General features: G+C 43.3%; 1 protein-coding gene across 2 annotated transcripts in view; it reads right to left on the minus strand.

Annotated features, from left to right (window-relative positions):
- C3H4orf19 (chromosome 3 C4orf19 homolog) overlaps positions 1–19,835 on the minus strand; it is a 134,747-nt gene that overhangs the window by 18,202 nt on the left and 96,710 nt on the right. Inside the window, exon 1 of one of the 2 annotated variants that reach the window (XM_021938347.2) lies at positions 13,220–14,094. Coding sequence is in view for 1 of the 2 variants with exons in the window: in XM_003898570.5 (XP_003898619.2) it covers positions 13,220–13,268 (49 nt within the window). In the remaining variant the exon portion in view is untranslated. Of the gene's footprint in view, positions 1–13,219; positions 14,095–19,835 lie in introns of those variants that run through there. The other variant, XM_003898570.5, reaches the window with a different exon arrangement.

Below are 19,835 nucleotides of genomic sequence, written 5' to 3' on the forward strand. Positions count from 1 at the left end.
AATTCTTTCAACTTTGCTATATGTTTGAAAATATAATACAATGTTGGGGAGAAGGCAGAAAAAAAGAGAATGCCCTTGTTTTTAGGAAATACACAGTAAAGTAAAAGTTGAGCATCCAAAATCCAAAAATCCAAAGTCCAAAATGCTCCCAAACCTGAAACTTTTGGAGCACTTACGTGATGCCACACTTGACCTCGTGTGACAGGCCACAGTGAAAACGAAGTAAAAATTCTGTTTCATGCACAAATTATTAAAAATATTATATAAAATTACCTTCAAGTATGTGTAAAAGGTATATATGAAACACTTGAATGTCATGTTTAGACTCAGCTCCCATTCCCAAGATATTTCATGATGTATATACAAATATTTCATGATATATACGCAAATATTCCAAAATAAGAAAAAATCCAAAATCTAAAACACTTCTGTTCTAAATTCTTAAAATGATTCAGGAAAAAACATTGTGTGTGTATAAAGACAGAACAACAAAGCAAATGTAGTAGATGTTCATGTTTAGGGACTCTGGGTAGAGGATTTATGGGGATTCTTTGCACTTTTCTTGCAACTTTTCTGTTAGTCTGAAATAATGTCAAAATAAAATATTTTAAAAAGGTGTGAAGTTAAAAACAAAAGTGTGAATCCAAGGTCAGTTCTTAAACTCTGCTTGTCACAACCTGGGCTGGGACCTAACACCTCCAGGAAATCATTGCTGGGGATAATGCTACTTCTTAGCGTTTGTGAAAGGATGAAAAGATTCCCTATATGGCCATGTGTGGCGGCTCACACCGGTAATCCCAGCACTTTGGGAGGCCGAGGTGGGAGGATCACCTGAGGTCAGGAGTTCGAGACCAGTCTGGCCAACATGGTGAAACCCCGTTTCTACTAAAAATGCAAAAATTGGGAGGCCAAGGCAGGCAAATCATGAGGTCAGGAGATCGAGACCATCCTGGCTAACACGGTGAAACCCCATCTCTACTAAAAATACAAAAAATTAGCCAGGTGTGGTGGCAGGCACCTGTAGTCCCAGCTACTGAGGCTGAGGCAGGAGAATGGTGTGAACCAGGAGGCGGAGCTTGCAGTGAGCTGAGATGGTGCCACTGCACTCTAGCCTGGGTGACAGAGCGAGACTCTGTCTCAAAAAATAAAAATAAAAATAAAAATATAAAAATTATCTGGGCATAGTGGCAGGCACCTGTAATCCCAGCTACTCAGGAGGGTGAGGCAGGAGAATTGTTTGAGCCCAGGAGGTGCAGGTTGCAGTGAGCCAAGATCATGCCACTGTACTCTAGTCTGGGTGACAGAGTGAGACTCCATCTCCAAAAAAAAAAAAAAAAAAAAAAAAAAAAAAGGATAATAGTCTCTATAAATTAGACCATGGACAGAGATCTTGGAAGGCAGCTCATCAAAAGTCTACCAACCTACACATCATCCTGTATATGTACTGAAGACCACATACAGTCCCAGGATGAGAACTCTAGAGGCAAATAAAGGGTATGGTTCCTGTCTGCAGGCTGTTGTTGCATCTAAGAGGGGGACTCATACTCCAGAGCTTTGGTGCTTGTTGGCTGTCTGCCTTCCCTACTACACATGAGCTCCTCACGGGCAATGCTTAATCCAACCAGCATCCAGCTTGCATGGCGCACTTCATTCTTATTATTCAAATGAAGGAACAGCTGGTGAATGACAGGTGGGAATGAAGGCATGATGGGTATGAGATATTATAAATTATTCTAATAGAGGGTCATGCCCTTTTCCACAATCAAATCTCCTACTACCCAGTGGTCCAAACTACAAGCCAGAGGCAGGAGCTCAGAGAGATGGGAGCGACTGTGGTTCCCCCTTTCCAGCTTGGGAAACAGCAAAACCTCTATCCTGCAATTCCAAGGGTCAAGGACATCCTGCTCCAAGAGTTCTGTCCAACAAACTTTTAAAGCGGCTGCTGGGAGGTGGTTTGCGTTTATAGAAGTTGGAGTATTTGGAAGGGAGATACAATAGAATGGAACATGTAAATTTCCAACAATTTGCTAATGTTTAGAAAACATAGCTTGAGATTTCACCTAACCTGGCCAGCAGGCGAAGCAGACAAATATTTAGTGAGCCGCTACTAGGGACTGAGGTCCTGACCCAAGAGGGATGAATAAAAATAACTACCAGGAGCTATGCTGCCTTTATAGAAGAAACCAGAGACTGCTTGCCCAACATTACGGACAGTGCTGAACCTATAGTTGAAAAAGGACTAGAAGATAAACTCTTTGACAGCTCAATCTTTTTTTTTTTTTGGCAGAACCATTTCCTACTTTTGTGGGCAGGCTTTGAAAACTCACGGAACACATTTTTCTGATGTGTTTACTTTTCTCCTACAGAGGCTAAGCTTCTGCTATTTTGGAGAACTTGAAAGATTATATGCAGACTTTTGTTATCAGCACCATCAAATAGTCCATTTCATGCATTCTCAATAGCCTGTGTGCTAGGATAGATGTGTTAGTATGGCCTAGAGCTGGGTTTGATGGGAGATTTGTGTGCAGGGAAGTGCTCATAGGTTTTCTCCCTAGAAAGGGCTTCCTGGTCAAAATAGGTTTGGGAACAACAGAAGTTAAAGATGAAAAAATTCATGGTTATGAGAAGCAACTGTTTCACTCTGTTTAACCTGATTATTTCCCCACATTATTGGGCTACAGAACTTTTTTTCTCATAACAAACTTATTAACAACCAACGGATCTCATGTTTTGTGGAATACTTCTGAAAAATCTACTATCAAAATAAGAGTCCTAATCATCACTGGAGTTTTACTCCCCAAACTAATTATGCCCTATGGGATTTGGGTGAACTTAGCCAGGCAAAGTCTGTGCCCAGGTGTAAGAAATCCACCTCCTTGGGGCCAGGCGCGGTGGCTCACGCCTGTAATCCCACCACTTTCGGAGGCTGAGGCAGGCAGATCACCTGAGGTCAGGAGTTCAAGACCATCCTGGCTAACATGGTGAAATCCCATCTGTATTAAAAATACAAAAAATTAGCTGGGTGTGGTGGTGGGCGCCTGTAATCCCAGTGATTCGGAAGGCTGAGGCAGGAGAACTGCTTGAACCCTGGAGGCGGAGGTTGCAGTGAGCCAAGATCGTGCCATTGCACTCCAGCCTGGGCAACAAAAGCAAAACTCTATCTCAAAAAAAAAAAAAAAAAAAAAAAAAAAAAAGAAATTCACCTCCTAGCCATAATGCCATCACCAATGGCATGGACATGGTGAAGTTGTTTAATCTCACCCCCCCTCTTTTTTTTTTTTTTTTTGAGACAGGGTCTCACTCTGTCACCCAGACTGGAGCGCAGTGGCATCATCTCGGCTCACTGCAACCTCTGCCTCCCAGGCTCAAGCAATCCTCTCACCTCAGCCTCCTGAGTAGCTGCAACTATAGGCGCACACCACCACATCTGGCTATTTTTTTTAAATTTATTTTTTGTAGAGATGGGACTTTGTCATGTTGCCCAGGCTGCAATCTCTTGAGTCCTCAGTTTCTTTATCTGCAAAACGAGTTTGTGAATCAAAGCGCTCTTTCAAATCTACCAATCTAAACGATAAAGTGGGAAAGTAGGGGAACTTCCACTCATTGACTTGATTTCCTTGTTATTGTATGGAATCCTGAGAATTATGCTGAAGGCAGGCTTGGATACATCCGTACTGCACGTGGGGTGCCACACCCAGCGGTTTGTGAACTATCTCTTTGCAATACAGCCCTCCGGGTCCTATGTCCACACTCACCCCAGGCCATGATCTCGACTGAATGATAAAAGGCCGAGTTCTCCGTCTTATTCCCTCAGCTCTGCAGCTCTTTGGGAAATGCCTCTTCAGCCTCTGCCAGGAGGAACTGGGAGACGGGGACAGAATGTGTGTAACAGCAAAGTCCCTGAGAGGGACAAGGGTCTCAGACCAGGGAGACTCCTGATGGTAGAGGACGTGACCTCCTTCTCCACTGAGAATGGGCTGGGAGAGGTGCGCGCTGCCAGGCAGGAAGGCACGGTGGTTTTCAGAGCACTGGCAGCAACCCTGGGCCTCCTGGTGTATGTGCCTGCATTTTAAAGAAAACTACGTAAAAAAATAAGTTTCCAGCAGCCAAAGAAATCAGCCTCTGAGGGTGGAATGTCTGGGTTGAAATTGGTGTATCTCAGTGACAGGTGGCCCTGAACCCTCTGGAATCACACTAGAAGGGCTGCCTTTCTAGCCTTTACCAAGGCTGGCCTCGCCAGCTCTTGCACCTGAGAGGTGCTTCCACTGTAGGAATGCTGAGGAACAGGCCAGGGCCTGGTCCCGGGACTATTTTGCTGCTGGATTCACAGGATCTTTGATATCCATGTTGAATGTGGAAACACATTCAACGTGGTTTTTTTGTTGTTGTTATTACAACATAGTGATAATATCACTCCTTTTTTCCCTCCTGTGGTCTTTACAATAGCATATCACAGTCATTTTCATGGATTGAAAAACATTTCATGTGGCCCTTTCCTCTGTTCAGGATCTGATACTATTTTTTTCCCCTCTCTAATAATTAGCCTACTATCCTTAAGATAGGTGTGTGACGAATGCTCACAGCTGTGTGCAGCACCACTGACTTCACAATGGCTCCACTGGGTCTTAGTATGAACCAGGCACTGTGCTAGGTTCTGGGGATACAATGGCACCCAGGTGCTCCTTGGGAGAGCATATAGTCGTGTGTGTGTGCGTGCGTGTGTGTGTGTGTGAGAGAGAGACAGAGACAGAGAGAGAGATCGATCAATCCTGGTGAAGCCAGATGGCATTTAGATGAACATTCAGGAAGACTGATCACACCACACCAGGAGTTCAGCAGAGTGGTTAAGCGAGTGACTTAGGATCAGAGTAGTCAACAATTCCACTTCCATCGCTCACTAGCTTTGTGACTTCTAGGCAAGTTTCTTCCCCTCTGTGAGTTTCAGTGGCCTAATCTGCAAAATGTGAATGATGATAGTTACAGTTTATGAGGATTGTTCTGAACATTAAATGAAATAAGGATGCATAGCGCTTGCTATAATGTCTGGCATACAGCCAGTACTTAATCACAAAAATCAGTTAACCACCGAGGGTTTACTATGTGCCAAGGACTGTTTTGGGGACTTTCATCTTTCATGTATTAACTCATTTCAACTTTAAAACAACATTTTAAGGTGGGAACCAGTATTTCACAGATAACTAAATGGGAGGTTATATACCTTGCTTGCCCAAGGTTGTAAAAGTTGAAAGTAGGATAGTGAAGGTATTATTAAAGTTGTTGTTGTTTTTATTACTATAATATTTCTAGCATCCATTCTAGTAAGTTTTTCATTTATTTTATTTTTTTGAGTCCGCTGGATTACGCAAGAAGCAGTTTGTGCTCCAGTAGCTTTTGCAAGAGAGAACTGGATTCTCTAGATTTGGGCTGAATTTTATAGGTGCAGTTGCATCAATTCACCAGCAGATGGCAGGATATAGCAGTTATTTTACTCATCTCAAGAGAAGGACTTGGTACAAGAAAGGTCTCAGGACCAGGCGCCGTGGCTCACAACTGTAATCCCAGCATTTTGGAAGGCCAAGGCTGGCGGATCACTTGAGGTCATGAGTTCTAGAGCAGCCTGGCCAACATGGTGGAACCCTATCTCTACTAAAAATGCACATATTAGCTGGGTGTGGTGGTGCACCTGTAGTCCCAACTACTTGGGAGGCTGAGGCAGGAGAATTGCTTGAACCCGAGAGGCGGAGGTTGCAGTGAGCCAAGATTGTGCCATTGCACTCCAGCCTGGCCAACAGAGCAAGGCTGTGTCTCAAAAATAATAATAATAATAACAAAAAGCCTCACAAGAATTATGGGCTGGCATGGTGGCTCATGACTATAATCCCAGCATTTTGGGAGGCCAAGGTGGGTTGGTCACTTGAGGTCGGGAGTTCGAGACCAGCCTAGCCAACATGGTGAAACCTTGTCTCTTCTGAAAATACAAAAATTAGTCACGTGTAGTGGTGTGCGCCTGTAATCCCAGCTACTCAGGAAGCTGAGGCGAGAGAATTGCTTGAACCCAGGAGTTGGAGGTGGCAGTGAGCCAAGATCGGGCCACTGCACTCCAGCCTGGGTGATAGAGTAAGACTATGTCTCAAAAAGCAAAAAACAAAACAAAAAAAGAACAAAAAAAGAAACAAGAATTATGGCCCAAGTAGCGTGGGTACTTTGCTATGCGGCAAGGTTACAGAGTAGGTGATGTGGTGTTTTAGATGGTTACGGTATTAGTCAGGGTTCTCCAGAGGGACAGAACTAATAGGATAGATATATATGTAAAGGGGAGTTTATTAAATATGAACTCACATGATCACAAGGTCCCACAATAGCCCATCTGCAAACTGAGAAGCAGGGAGAGCCAGTCCAAGTCCCAAAACTGAAGAACTTGGAGTCTGATGTTCAAGGGCAGGAAGCATCCAGCACAGGAGAGAGACGTAGGCTGGGAGGCTAGGCTAGTCTCGCCTTTTCACGTTTTTCTCCGTGCTTTATATTCGCGGTCAGCTGATTAGCTGGTGTCCACCCAGATTGAGGGTGGGTCTGCCTTCCCGAGTCCACTGACTCAAATGCTAATCTCCTTTGGCAACACCCTCACACACACACACCTAGGAACAATATTTTGCATCCTTCAATCCCATCAAGTTGACACTCAATATTAATCATCACAGTTAATGTCACCTTTAAGCCTGATGCGGCCAGGGCTTTCTCTAGCACTGGCTGGACATGGGGTTTATTCTGGTCTGGCCAAGCAATGGTGGGGTCAAAAGGCTCCCGAAATTCTACAGAGGCCTCTTCACACAATGACTGCACATCACAACTCCATCTGGGTTGGTCTCTGCCCACTGTACATTTGGACAGTAACTCTGTGGAAAAGCCTGGGGGAGGAAGGTGTCGATGGAGCCCAGGGTGTCCAGTTCCTTCCTCCAGGTTAGGCCTGGTACTGCTCCTCCTCCGTGGCTGACCTCTCCCTTCTCCCAGATCCAGGGGCTGCCCGTGGTGTAAGCCAATCTCAGAGCACCCCCTTCTACATGAGGGTACATGGTCATGAGCTGGGAGGGAAAAGTAAGCCACAAAATAAATACGGCCCCATGCGAAGGTTTTGTGGGAGAAGCCCATTGTTTGTTATCTAAAATTAACTCAGGATATCATGGGTGAAAAGGTAACATTTGCGTGAACGACTAGAATGAAATGGAAGGCACACAGAGATGTCAAGTTCTGCCAGTAGCTTGTGGTCATCCTCTCCACACTCCCCAGCCTCCCAGATCCTCCTATACCCTCGTGGGGACAGTTTAAGGAAAAAGTTTGAGAAGCTATGTCCCTATTCTCTGGACTGTAAATTCCTGGAAGTAGGCTCCTGTTTGGAGTAGACAAGATGTAGTTCATTAATGAATAAAGACTAGCGTGTGTGTGTGTGTGTGTGTGTGTGTGTGTGTGTTTGTATGTGTGTGTATGTACGGGGTGGAATCCTGTAGACAGATAGGAGCACAGGGCACTGGGTCATGAGGAATCCACCTGGCTCTGAGTGGGGCCTGACAGCCGGTGTTTCTAACAAGCTCAGTATCAATCATTACTAAGGGATCCGCTTAAAAATGTCAGACACCGGGCTGGGCGCAGTGGCTCACACCTATAATCCCAGCACTTTGGGAGGCCGAGGTGGGTGGATCACCTGAGGTCAAGAGTTCGAGTCCAGCCTGGCCAACCTGGTGAAACCCTGTCTCCACTAAAAATACAAAAATTAGCTGGGCATGGTGGCAGACACCTGTAATCACAGCTACTTGGGAGGCTGAGGCAGGAGAATCACTTGAATCCAGGAGGCGGAGGTTGCAGTGAGCCAAGATTGTGCCACTGCATTGCAGCCTGGGCGATAACAGCGAGACTCTGTCTAAAAAAAAAAAAAAAAGAAAAAGAAAAAATTCAGACACCCCTGGCATCAGTGCATGGACACTTTCATTTTTATGGCTGCATTACCAGAAGTACTAGTCAGGGTCCTGTGAGGATCACATGACTTAAACATGTGACAGGCCTGGCGATGTGTGTCTGGCAAACAGCAGGTTCTTAGGAAATGTTGGCTGCTTGTATGTTCATGGCAATTGTCTGTGAGAATATTGACTTTTTTCCTTTCTTTTTTTTTCTTTGAGACAGGGTCTCACTCTTGTCACCCAGGCTGTAGTGCAGTGGTGCGATTTCGGCTCACTGCAACCTTCGCCTCCCAGGTCCAAGTGATTCTCCTGCCTCAGCCTCCTGAATAGCTGGGATTACAGGCGGCTACCACCATGCCCGGCTAAGTTTTTGTATTTTTAGTAGAGATAGGGTTTCACTATGTTGGCCAGGCTGGTCTTGACCTCCTGATCTTAGGTGATCCACCCGTCCTGGCCTCCCAAATCGCTGGGATTACAGAGGTGAGCCACCGTCCCTGGCTGAGAATATTCTTTAACCATTGGGTGCTAGTTCCTTTTAGACACTGTGTAGAAATGGGCAATGTTTTGACCAAATCTTCCCTGGAATCACATGGGAACTGAGGTGTGTCTCCATCACAGGGAATGTCTCTGATTTTGCTAAGTAGCCATATCAGGGAGATGGCAGACGTCTGGAAGAAACTTGAAGCATTTGGACAAAGTTAAGTTCCAAAAATGCTGAGGAAGTTTTGGAGGTGGCCATGTGGAGAGGAGTTTATATAACATAGTCTCGTAAGGCTGCAAATAGATTTAAAAGGAAGCACAGCTCAGAGCCACCTGCTTGGAATAAACTATTTCAGGGCAATTCCCAGAATCTTACAGTATCCACTGTGGACTGAATTGTGTCTTCCCCCAAATTCACATGTTGAAACCCTAACTCATTGTGAGTGTAATAAGAGATAGGGCTTTCCGGAGGTAATTAAGGTTAAATGAGGTCATCAGGGTGGGGTCCTAACCTAAGAGGATTGGTGGCCTTATGAGAAGAGGAGAGAGAGCACTTCCTCCTGAGCAACCTCAGGAAGATTAGCAAAGGCTTGTGAGTGAAAGTGAATGGTGCTGGTGAGTCCAGAGCACACTGAGTAGAGGCCGTGTGAGGACACAGTGGGTAGGCAGCATCTGCAAGCCGGAAAGAACTCTCCCAGGAATCGAATTTGCCGACACCTTGATCTTGGACCTCCTGGCCTCCGGGACTCTGAGAAAATAAAGTTCTTTTGTTTAAGCCACCCAGTCTAGAGTATTTTGTTATGGTAGCCTTAGCAGACTACCCTGATAGGGCCCTGATTTGAAAGAATCTTAGAAGTCATCCCACCCAACTATTTTATTTTATGAATGTGCTTCCGGACTCAAGACTGGAAGCAAGAACTGGTCGGAAGACAAGAAAAAACTCACAATTTGTCCCCTACTTGTAGATGAACCTACGTGTGCAGAGTTGGAACCCAATGTTCCTTTAAAGTAGAGTAAAAATAGGTTTTGCACTTGGAAAGACTGAGCACGGTTTAGAGGCCTTAAACACCCCCTACCAGGGATAAGACACTCTGCTAATTGCTAAGACACTGAGAGGTAGAAGATCTCTGCTGTTTGTTAAATGACTCACCAACTATTCAGGCAACAGGTATTTCCTGAGCACCTATTATGTATCAAGCACCGAACTTGATTCCAGGGATGTAGAAAGAGTTTACTGTCCAGGAAAGGAGACAGGTATATAGATGGATGACTAATACAGTGCCATAAGTACTAGATTCAAATATGTCATATAATATGCTATCTAGGACAAGGAGCTCCAGAGTAACCGTAGGAAGATTAGAAAAGGCTTGTGGACAAAGATGGGCAGACAGTGGTTCTGGCAGATTCCAGAGCACATTCCAGGAGAAAAATGTGCACTCCCACTGCCCCGTTCTCAAACAGCATCATCTCTTTCATACCTGGATTACTGACTGCAACATCACCTTACTATCACCTATACCTGCTAGTATCTCTGGCTAATATATTTGCCACAAAGGAGTCATGATCTTTTTAGGCCATGAATCTGGATCATTATCACTTCCCCTGCCTAAAATTGTTCAGAGGTATCTCATGCTGTTAGGATATTTAGTAGCATGCAATAATGAAGATGATTAAAATATCAAATGTACATAGTCCTACTTACGTACCTGGTGTTCATCGATATGCTTTACATATACACTTGGTTCTCATTATTTGTGGAGTCTATATTTGTGAATTCACTGACTTACTAACATTAATTTCAATACTCATGGTGCTTATGTGGCTGTTCCTGGGTATGTGCAGAATGGCAAAATATTTTGAGTCATTAGACGCTTATGTTTCTAGCTGAGCTCAAATAAGATGGCACTGTGCCATACTGTAAATGGGTGTCTTCTCATGGCCCCATTGTTTGCATTTTGTGTTTTTTGTTGGTGATGTCACTGTTAAAAATGGCCCCAGGCATAGTGCTGATGTGTTGTCTAGTGGTCCTAGGTGCAAGAACACTGTGATATGTCTTACAGAGAAAACGTGTGTGTTAGACAAGCTTTGTTCAGAAATGAGTCATAGTGCTGTTAGCCCTGAGTTCAATGTTAATGAATTAATAATACATATGCAAATAAAGTGCTTTAACAACTGAAACACACATAAAACAAGGTTATATATTGATCGGCTGATGAAAATATTGTGACCAGAGGCTTGTAGGAACCTAACCCCATATTTCCCTTGAGAGCAATGGTGCAGTGTTCACTAACTCCTTGTTTGAAGTGACTTTAGAGAACATAACTCCAGTGAATTATGATTATCGACTGCAGTAACTCACTTAAAATTAATAAGAAACTTATACAATAATAGATGAAGTCTTTTCTATCACATACACAGCTTTCTGGTGCATTGTTCCCCCTTTCTTTCCCTGGCCACATTGGCCTTCTTTCAAGTCTTTAAAGTTGATGTTTTGTTCCTGATCTCAAGGACCTTGTCATAGACTATTTCCTTTGCCTTCTCACCCCACCCCATCTAAACCAGCCAGTTTAAAACCCTGTTATTCCACCTCATGTCACCTTTCACTTTACATTCCTAGCGCAACTTACAGTTTTATTTCATTCATTTTTTGACGTCTTTCCTGCCTTCTCAACTATTCAACTCATGAGGGCGGAGCCAGCAAGTCGCCTGCAAGTCTTAACTCTGCTTGTTTGCTCTCAGGCAGAGGAGGATGAGCATATAAGGAGGATTGGGAAAAATGCTCAGAGAGGGAGGGGGCAATCAGGCTTTATTATCAAGAAGCAGGAGAGGAGAGAGTCTTCCATCAAACAGTGTCAGATGCCTCAGAGATAAGGAAAGGATGGAACAGTGCACCTGAATTTCATATCAAGGAGGGTGTTAGTGGGAAATGCAGGAAGGTTGTAGAACGGTGGAGGTGCATGCTGGGGTGCAGCAGGTTGAGGAATGCATGGGGCATATGAAAAGGAGGAGACAGAATTCTTATGGAGCTTGGCTGGGATGGAAAAGATGAAGGGAACAGTCACAGTGGACAAGGATATAGGATTATAGGACGGTTTGTAGCGGGTGAAAGGTAAATACATTTTCTAAGCCAAGGAGGAAAAAGATAGTTGAAAGAAATTGAGAATAGTAGAAAGAATGGGGGAAAAACTAGGATCAAGTCAAGGTCACTAGTGAAGAAATACAACTTAGAAAGATGTAGAGATATACACTTTTCCCTTGGAGCCTAGAGGGAAAGAGGCAAGGGTGATTTTAAGTGGAGACATTTCTAGATGCAGGGTGGGAAGCTGGAGGACTGTAAGCTGTGAGTTTCTTGATGTAGAGGGCAAGGTGTCTGCTGGAAGGACTAGATGTGAAAGCTCAAAGTGACAAGGTTTGGAATGGTGTGTGGTGGAAGGGAAGAGCAACCACTGAAAGGCAGCTGAGCAGTGCTGAGGGTTGGCCTCAGCTGGCCACCAAAAATCTGAGTGATGCCAGTGCATGTAGTTCTGGCATTCTTTCCCTCTTCCAGCAGTGCCCAGCAATCCAGGTAAAGGCCCATAGAATGTGGGTTACTACCCTCGTCCCAGGTTGAGGTATAAGGCAACAGGATTTGGGTCTCAAGAGTGCTGGCAAGCATGGTTGAAGCAATGGACCTGGAGCCTGCACTAAATGGGTAGGGCTGTGTGGCCAAGAGGTTAGCTAAGGAAGAAGAAAGAGTCCTGTGTGTGAGGATACTAATGAGGTTGGGGGAACAAAAGCAAGACCGGTGACCTGGCATCCTTAAGCATGAGGAATTTGGAGCCATAAGAGATGGTGGCATTGGTACATTAGTGTCTACAATGAAAGACATGGTCCAGGATGTGGCCATGGAAAGTGAAATGTAGTGGAAGTGAGGATGACTAGAGTGCAGGAAGTCAGAAGGGCTTTGGGCCTATGGTATTGAATGATCTGGAGCAGCTGGGAAGTCCCCAGATGATGGCAACAAGTAGGGAAAAGGACAGAATAGGCCAATGGCATGAACCTCAAAGGAAGATAAGGTTTGCAGATCGGAGGCCGCTTGACCATCTAGAATTTGCAAAGGGGAACAAGAATAATCCATGCACCACTTTCAGGAGACACAGAGTGAGGGGACCAGGCTGGTTCCACTGGAGTGAAATATATAGAAGATTATATTACAAGTTCGGCTAAAGATGGAAATGGTAAAGGGCTTGGGAGGGAGACTCAGAGAGAAATAAAGAGAAGGAAGGTCTGTATTCACAGTACCTGGGTCCTAAACAGGAGAGTATACTGGAATCATCTTGAGGGCTAGTCATTATCCCGGAGCCTCTGATTTAGTGGGTCTGAGATGGGGCCTGAGAAACTGAATTTCTATCAAGTTCCCAGGTGAGGCTGATGCCATAGGTCCTGGGAGCACATGCTGAGAGCCACTGTTCTGAGGCATGGACATTAACTGGAGAAGCTTGAAACTGCCTGGGGATGGGGGGATAGATTAACTGGAAATCTTTCAGTGTGGAGACTTTGTTGAACCATGCATTATCACACTCGTTTTAGAATTGCATCTCTGAAAAACAAACATAAAAAGGAAACAGCAATTCTACTCGAACCTGAGTGAGCCAGAAAGAAAGAGACTATGGGGACTGCTCTGTCTACTGGCTTTAAGGTTTTAGGTAATAAAAACTGTAGCAGAAGACCGAATGATAGAAAATTTAATGGAAAGGGAAGAGAATAGATTTTCCCACCAAAGCATGGAAAGATAAAATAAAATAGCTTACCTGTGTGGAGATTGTCTGTTAGGTTTCTCTCGAAGTTTAACTTCTCTTCCTGCAACAACAAAAAAGTTGAACATTGAGATCTGTGGGTTGCCTCCTTTTTACAGCCAGATATTATTGTGAGTGTGACTGAAGGAAGTGTTTCCTAAAGGGCACTGGGCAGTAATGTGGGGAAGGAGTTCCTGGCTTGGAACAGTTTGCCCAGGAAGGCAAGGGGTTTCACATTTATCAGGCTGGGGTTTGCAGCCCAGCTCCTGACACTCAGCAATCAACTCACAGTTAACCACAATTTCAGTATGTAAAATAATATTACAGTGAGATTTAAATGGAACATCATATAAACTGTTGATCACACACTAGAAATGTTGGAGTTGTCCAATAACCGAAAGCCACCTACTATGGACTGAATGTCTGTGTCCCTGCAAATTCATATGTTGAAATCAATCCCCAGTGTGATGGTATTAGGAGGCGCTGCCCTCTGGGGATAATATTAGTGCCATTATAAAAGAGATCCCAGAGAGCTGCCTTGCCCCTTCTGCTTTATGAAGTTATAGTGAAAGATGGTTGTCTATGAAGAAGGTCCTCACCAGATGCCAAATCGGCTGGCACCTTGATCTTGAACTTTCCAGCTTCCACAACTCTGAGAAATTTCTGTTGTTTATAAACCATCCACTTACTGGTATTTTCTTAAAGCAGTCCGAATGAACTAAAACATTCTAGTTGTTATTACTGTTGATAAACATTACATGACAATGTGCCTCTTTTCTGATGGACAAAGTTTTGAATAAGTGAAAAATCCCACAAAAAACAAAACAACAACAAAAACAAGCAAAGTTTAACGAATAAATGCGTGGTATTTCAATAAAATACACAATTTAGAAAACATCTTTGTTTATGATGTATAGAACTTAAGAAAGTAAAACAAGTGTTCAGATTTTTATCCAATACTCTGTGATTATTAGAATAATTTACTACATATGGACACATCATTTTCAAGAAAGGCTCTTATTCCACTCCCAAGTAGACTATATATCGAGATAATGAGCTCTGTCTTATGATATTGGAATGGTTTTACATCCTTTCCAATATTTAATTTTATATTCTTGTCAGCGAAATCTTTTCACTTGGTTATTTTTTTTTAAAATTGTTCAATAACTCCTTAAGAGCTAATACATTGCTCAAATGTCACACAATTATTCTATTATTCTTATTTTTTATCATAGTACTCACAATTCAATTTAAATATTACTTGATAAGGAAGACAGGAGAAAGGCAAGTTCATGCCTGCAGGGAGATAACCCTGTAGCAGGGGAGAGCAAGGAGGTGAGAAGAGCTTACAACCAACTACAATATCATTCAGGGTACAAACAATGCCATCAAAGGGACATCAACAAAATCCTGAGGCCATTCAGATAGGGAAGAGAGTGTAACTGGGCGGTTTCGAGAAGCTGACAGCACCTGAGCCAGGCACTGAAACAGACAGGAATCATATCGGATGAAAAACTAATAAAGGGGCTGGGTGTGGTGGCTCACACCTATAATCCCAGCACGTAGCGAGGCCGAGGCAGGTGGATCGCCTGAGGTCAGGAGTTCGAGACCAGCCTGGCCAACATGGTGAAACCCCGTCTCTACTAAAAACAAATTAACCTGGCATGGTGGCGGACGCCTATAATCCCAGCTACAGAGGAGGCTGAGGCGGGAGAATCGCTTGAACCCCGGGGACAGAGGTAGCAGTGAGCCGAGATGGCGCCACTGCACTCTAGCCTGGGCAACAAGAGTGAAACTCTGTCTCAAAACAAAAACAAAAACAAAAACATAAAAAAAGAGAAAAGAAAAAAGAAAAACTAAGGTGTGTCGGGAGGGTGGCCAGGTGTGTCAGGAGGGTCTTTTAGGCAAGGTGAATGTGACAGAGATGAGGCAGAAAGAATGGAGTATTATTTAGTCAACGAAGAATTTTGAACTCCTACTGTGTGACAAGCCCTATGCTATGTACAGGAAACTGCAGGCTTTAGGTAACAAAAACTGTAGTGAAAGACTGTTAGAAAATTTAATGAAACGTGGAAAGAATAGGGTGGGATGCCAGGTGGTGTGTCCTACAGAACGACAGCCTGATGGAAACAGTAAATATTCTGGATTGCTTGATGTTTAAGGAGGAGACTCGGGGGAACAAGGATTTCCATGGAATATTAGGAGTCACTCCAGGGAATGAGATGTGAAGAGGGAAGAAGGCAGAACCATAGGATTTGAACATCTACATCTATGGGCTGAAGGGTTCTGGGTGAAAGAAACAGACAAGCAGCAGTAGAAAAGGTTTGAGGTACAAGGCTCTACAGTGCCTCAGCTGAAGAGAACAGCTACCAGCCCAACAACATCAAATGCTGTGCAGAGGATCGAGACCATTTTTAAAACTGGATCTTTATCTTGACTTTGATTATACTGTATTCCCCGTAGAACAACTCCAAAATCCACCTCTCGAGCCACACCCTTTGTCTCCTAAGCACCAGACCCATATTTTCCATGTGGGTGATGCGCACTTCTGAACAGAAGACCTTAGCAGTCAGTTCCTCCACAACCATTTTTGGAAAGATAAAGAAACCAGAGGGCATGAATCTTAGTGACATATCCAGGGCCATGCAACGAATCGGTGGGGAGGAGCCAGGACTTGTTTCCTGGCCTCCTGTCTCAGAGTGTCCTCTGTGAATTGAAAACATCACATCATCACATAATTCTTGTTTTTGTTTTGAACAAAGTACCCAGCTGTCTGTTAGAAGCTACTCTCAGATGTCTCCACATTTAGTGAGCTGTTACTGAGTGCCTAAGGTGTACCATGTGGAGTGCTAAGCACTGAGAGTAGAAAAGGGGAATAGAACACCCTACCATGCAGCTGACTAGGTGGTTGGTAGACAGATCAAAACCAGTGGTAAGTGCTTCCTAGGAAACCAACTGGATGTGGCAATTTGGAGTTACAGGTGAGAATCTACTTAGAGTGAGGTTTGGACCCTTTGAGAGGGTAGCATTTAAACTGGAATCTAAAACATGAGATGGAGCCAGCTATGTAATGGAAAGTTCTCATTAAACCACTGCATTGTTAAAAAACCTTAAGTGGTTCTGTATTGCCTACCAAATCTTAAATATCCTCAGCTATGCATTCAAGACCTTCTACAATATGACATCCATGGTCTTCCTAGTGTATCTGGGGAACTCCTCTAGCTACTTTCCATTTCCAGCCAAACTAGACTTTTCATTATTCTTTAACGCCAATGCTTCTGTGTGTTTGCACGTATTATTTCCCCCAGTTGACATACCTCCTTATCGATCAATACTTTGCAAAATTCTACTCATCCTTCAAAACTCATTTCACACACTACTTTCTCCAGGAAGACTTAAAAAAATTCCAAAGTAAACATAATTACTCTATTTAAAATATTTCTAGGCCTGGTGTGGTGGCTCATGCCTGTAATCCCAGCACCTTGGCTGAGGTGGGTGGATCACCTGAGGTCAGAAGTTCGAGACCAGCCTGACCAACATGGTGAAACCTTGTCTCTACTAAAAGTACAAAAATTAGCTGGGCGTGGTGGCACATGCTTGTAGTCCCAGCTACTTGGTAGACTGAGGAGGAGAATCGCTTGAACTGGGAGGCGGAGGTTGCAGTGAGCTAAGACTGCATCACTGCACTCCAGCTTGGGTGACAGTGAGACTCCGTCTCTAAATAAATAAATAAATAAATATTTCTAAAGGATCTTTAAACTCTTTGTATTAGTCCATTTTCATACTGCTATGAATAAATTCCTGAGACTGGGTAATTTATAAAGAAAAGGAGGTTTAATGGACTCACCGTTCCACATGGCTGGGGAGGCCTCACAATCATGGCGGATGGTGAAGCAGAAGCAAAGGCACATCTTACATGTCAGGAGGCAGGGCAGCGTGTGCAGGGGAACTGCCCTTTATAAAACCATCAGATCTCATGAGATTTATTCACCATCATGAGAATACCATGGGAAAAACCCACCCCTATGATTCAATTACCTCCCACTGGGTCTCTCCCACAACACGTGGGGATTATGATAGCTACAATTCAAGATGAGATTTGGGTGGGGACACAGCCAAACTATATCACTCTACCAAGGTGGACAGCTCGGATCACTTTCCGCCTTGGATTATAGTACGTAATTCATTTATACAATGTTCCCTCTATCAGACTATAAACCCTCAGTAGAGAAGGCCATGGTTTTATCAATGTTTATCTGCACATTGTGTCTCCTGGCGCAGTGACTTGCATATAGGTGGTACCTTGCATGTTTTTAAAAAATTTGACTTAAAAATATCATTGGCAATTTAACGATGCCTAATACCAATGTATAATATTATAACACAACAATGCTCATATTTTAATGATTCTAAGATGTACATGTATTCATTTACCTTTTAACATATCTGGAATTGGAATGTATCTCCCAATCATTGGCATATCATGGTTACCCTGGCAGCATTTTCTATCTTTGTGTTATATAAGATAAGGGTACATGTTACAATTGATGGCACCTAATATTTAATGAAATGTGGCATTTAATTCTATAGTTTATTTCAGCAATATATTATGCAAAAATTTCAGAAACAATACCCTATATTGAACAAGTATCTACTCTGTGCACAGTTATACAAAGAAGTCCTTCTAAGATGAAACTAACAATATCCAGGGATGAAGTAAGAATTTTATGAGCTCCAAGAACTATAAAGATCAGGTGTTGAAATAACAATAGTCATGAAATAAGATGCATCAAAGAAGCTCTAATTTTTCCCAGAATGACTTTTTGAAATAATAAATCTTTTCAAAAATAAATATTTTTTGGTATACTGCTGTTGCCTGGAAAATATGTGTTTCCATACATAGAAACAAGTATAAATAACTCATTTGTTGGGCTAGCTAGCACTGGCATGACACTGGCTTGTACATGGGGAAGACCTGACGCCTGGTACAGCCAATCAGCACTAAGCATTGTGGGAGTTTGGGAGAAGAAGGAATCCCACTGCAACAAAGCTGCCAGGAAAGGCTTTATAGAAAAATGAGGCCATGAGAGATGGGTAGAAGTGAATTAGGTAGAGGCCAGGCACTGCGGCTCACGCCTGTAATCCTAGCACTTTGGGAGGCCGAGGCAGGCAGATCACAAGGTCAGGAGATCAAGACCATCCTGGCTAATATGGTGAAACCCCATCTTTACTAAAAAGACAAAAAATTAGTCAGGTGTGGTGGCGGGTGACTGTAGTACTAGCTACTTGGGAGGCTGAGGCAGGAGAATGGTGTGAACCCAGGAGGTGGAGCTTGCAGTGAGCAGAGATGGTGCCACTGCACTCCAGCCTGGGCAACAGAGCGAGACTCTGTTGTTACAAGATGGATATGGCATATGTGGCCAGGTTATTGGGGCCCTTGAAAGTAGGTCCAGAAGACCAAATATGACGTGATTGGCAAACAAATTATGTCTTGAAGTGACAAATGACAGGATGAAAGCAATTAATTAGAAAGCATGACCTACCAGTAGTAAGCAGAGAAAATGAAAAGGGTTGGGTACAGAAAGACTTGTTAAGAGTTTACCCTTTGAATTTAATGATGAAATAAAAAGAGCCTGGCATGTGGTGGCATCAAAGGGAATCTAGAGGAAGGAGCAAATTTGGAAGTGATTTTTTTCAAGATTTCTTGGATTTTTGAATTAATTTCTACTGCCTCTGGTTTCTCTTAGCACATTGGTTTATATGTTTATTACACATAGTATTGTACAAGAGTTACGTAGCCTCACTAGCTCTTTCCTTATGCATAAAATGACGATGATAATAGTATCTTTTTCAGACAGTAGTTAGGATTAAGTGAAAGAACACAGTAAGGTATGGAGCACAGTAGTTGGTACAAAGTAATTTCAACAGTGTTGGCTGTTTCTTGATTCATCACTGTTAGTGTCATCATCCCCATCCTCCTCCTCATTACCTATTAGTTTTCAGTTTTTCTCCCTACCACTACAATGGAAGCTCCTTGAATCTAAGGGTCGGATTTCATTATCTTTATTTCTTCAAAAAGAAATACAAAGTAGGACTTCTGTAAATATGTACTATATTTTAAGGGAAAAAAATTCCAGATTTCCATGGAAGAAGGAATTTGTATGACAAAAGAAGGAATTATTAGAATTATCCATATTTTTGGAGGCTGACAGAATGGAAGAGCGGTGGTTCCATAAACGAGACGGTTGGCAGGAGGACAATATGCAGAGCTTCAGAGATCCTGAAGTCAGCAGTTAACCTACTGAGCTGAAACGATGAATGGGGGGATGACAACAGAAAGGTGGTGGATGGGACAAATGCGTCCGACTACCTCCCATTGAAACAAAGGCAGAAACCCAAAGGGAGAGCAATAGAGGAGGTAAAAACAGAAAGCGAAGTCACTGACCTCATAAATCAGCACTCTGGAAAACAAAGGATTAGCCCAATTTAGTTGGTATCCCAAGGAAAGTAAGAGTGAATTATGAAGGACTAAAGAATAGTTTGGAAGGTTTTTAACAAGAAGTCAGGTTACCAAATCGCTTCCTGCACTCCTTAGAGTGGTTTCTACTTTCCATCTCAGCCAAAGAACACA

The sequence above is a fragment of the Papio anubis genome, chromosome 3 (genome assembly GCF_008728515.1).
Source record: "Papio anubis isolate 15944 chromosome 3, Panubis1.0, whole genome shotgun sequence".
NCBI lineage: Eukaryota > Metazoa > Chordata > Mammalia > Primates > Cercopithecidae > Papio > Papio anubis.